The sequence below is a fragment of the Geospiza fortis genome, unplaced genomic scaffold (assembly GCF_000277835.1).
Source record: "Geospiza fortis unplaced genomic scaffold, GeoFor_1.0 scaffold373, whole genome shotgun sequence".
Taxonomy (NCBI): Eukaryota; Metazoa; Chordata; class Aves; order Passeriformes; family Thraupidae; genus Geospiza; species Geospiza fortis.
The window spans coordinates 351,859-353,621 of NW_005054518.1; the positions used below are offsets into that span (position 1 = coordinate 351,859).

Below are 1,763 nucleotides of genomic sequence, written 5' to 3' on the forward strand. Positions count from 1 at the left end.
GGGAGCCGCAGGCGGGCGCCGAGCGCGGGCAGGTGAGCGGTGCCACCGCCCCAGGGTGGCTCTGGCTGTGGCTTGGGGACAGCCATGGGGACACGGGGACGTGGCAGTCCTGCTGTCGCACGCATGGCCGTGACACGCCTCTCCCCGCCGCAGGGTCTTCGACCGCACATCGTGCAGCGCATCCCCAGCTGCCCCCGACTGGGTGAGCGCTCTCACAAAGCTGTCCCCTGGCGGTCACCTCGGTGGCCCTGTGTCCTGGTGTGCCACCAGCTCTGTCCTTCCCTTCAGGCTGCCTCTTCCCTGCGCTGAGCCAGAGTGTCCCGGGTGGGATTCCAAAGCTGCGGCGGCGGCGGCAGGTCAGTGGGGACAGCGGGGTGCACAGGGGACAGAGGACACGGGCAGGGGACCGTGGCTGATCTCTGCCCGGTGGCTGCGGGTGCAGCCAGGCTCCTCCACCACGTCCAAGGAAAGGACCAGCTAGCGTGGCAGAGCTCGGAAAACGCAAAAGGCTTAAGTCCTTTAACTCAGAGGTTCAAATCCTCTCCCTAGCTTAACTCAAATCATCTCCCATGACTAACTACCCTCTCTTAATCAACCTCACCACAGCCCTCTCCCATGCCCTCCCAATCTTAATTGCAGTGGCCTTCCTCACGCTCCTCCGTGGGTGTTTGCAGAGTGCTGCTCCTGCCTGGGCTCAGGGGGAGCTCTGGTGGGGCCGCATCCCAACATCCCGTGGCTCTGCCCTCTCCCTACATCCCGAACATCCCCGGAGGGCTCGGGAGCTCCATCCCAGCTCAGCCGCGGGTTCCCCCTGCAGGTCCGCCGAGCCCAGCACACGGTGCACAGCGAGACCAAGTACATTGAGCTGGCCGTGGTGAACGACCATAAGCTGGTGAGCTGGGAGTTCCGGGGCTGGCGGGGGCGGGGAGGGCTGGGGCTGGCCCCCCTCCCCACTCCCACCTGGCCCCGGTGTGTCCCCAGTTCCTGCAGCTCCGCAACTCCGTAGTTCTCACCAGCAACTTCGCCAAGTCCGTGGTCAACCTGGCTGACATGGTGAGGGGGGTCCCTGGGAGGCATTTGTCCCTGGGGGGGTTGTCCCTGGGAGGATAATCCCCGGCATTTGAAGGGTTTGTCCCCTGGAGGCTTCATCGCCCTTCATTCCCAAGGGATTTATCCCCAGTGGGCAATTCCTGGGTTTATCCCCCTGTCCTAGGGGGGGTTATCCTTGAGGGGACTGTTCAGCAGCTGGTGGATCTGTTCCCAGGGAGTTTGTCCCTAACTCCTGCTGGTTTATCCCGGATTTTGGTCCTCAGCACCTGCTGGGTTGGTCCCTTGAGAGTTTGGCTCCAGGGAGTTTGTCCCGCTCTTGTTTTTCCTTTGGCACCTGGTGGGTTTGGTCTGGGGAATTGTCCCTGGTGACGGATGTGTGTGCCCAGCTCCTGGAGCTGTCCACAGGGGTTTGTCCCTGGCAGGGGTGGCATCCCCAGCCCTGTCCCTTTGTCCCCACAGATCTACAAGGAGCAGCTCAACACCCGCATCGTGCTGGTGGCCATGGAGACGTGGGCGGCCGAGGACCGGATCCGGATGGGACGAGACTCCCTGGAGATCCTGAACGAGTTTGTGAAGTACCGGCCGGAGGGGCTGGCAGAGCACAGCGACACCGTCCACCTCTTCTCGTGAGCGCTGCGCCCACGCGTCCCCCCCGGGGCCGGGGACAGCGTCCCCCGTCCCCACCATCCTCTTCCTCGCAGGGGTCACATGTT

The 1,763-nt window shown here is 63.9% G+C and overlaps 1 protein-coding gene across 1 annotated transcript in view; it reads left to right on the forward strand.

The window, feature by feature from the left end:
- The window catches only part of ADAM11 (ADAM metallopeptidase domain 11), a 14,448-nt gene that overhangs the window by 7,486 nt on the left and 5,199 nt on the right, over window positions 1-1,763 (forward strand). The window contains exons 5-11 of the mRNA XM_031063623.1: window positions 6-32; window positions 154-202; window positions 289-356; window positions 818-892; window positions 982-1,053; window positions 1,510-1,676; window positions 1,752-1,755. Coding sequence (XP_030919483.1) covers window positions 6-32; window positions 154-202; window positions 289-356; window positions 818-892; window positions 982-1,053; window positions 1,510-1,676; window positions 1,752-1,755 — 462 coding nt within the window. The remainder of the gene's footprint in view (window positions 1-5; window positions 33-153; window positions 203-288; window positions 357-817; window positions 893-981; window positions 1,054-1,509; window positions 1,677-1,751; window positions 1,756-1,763) is intronic.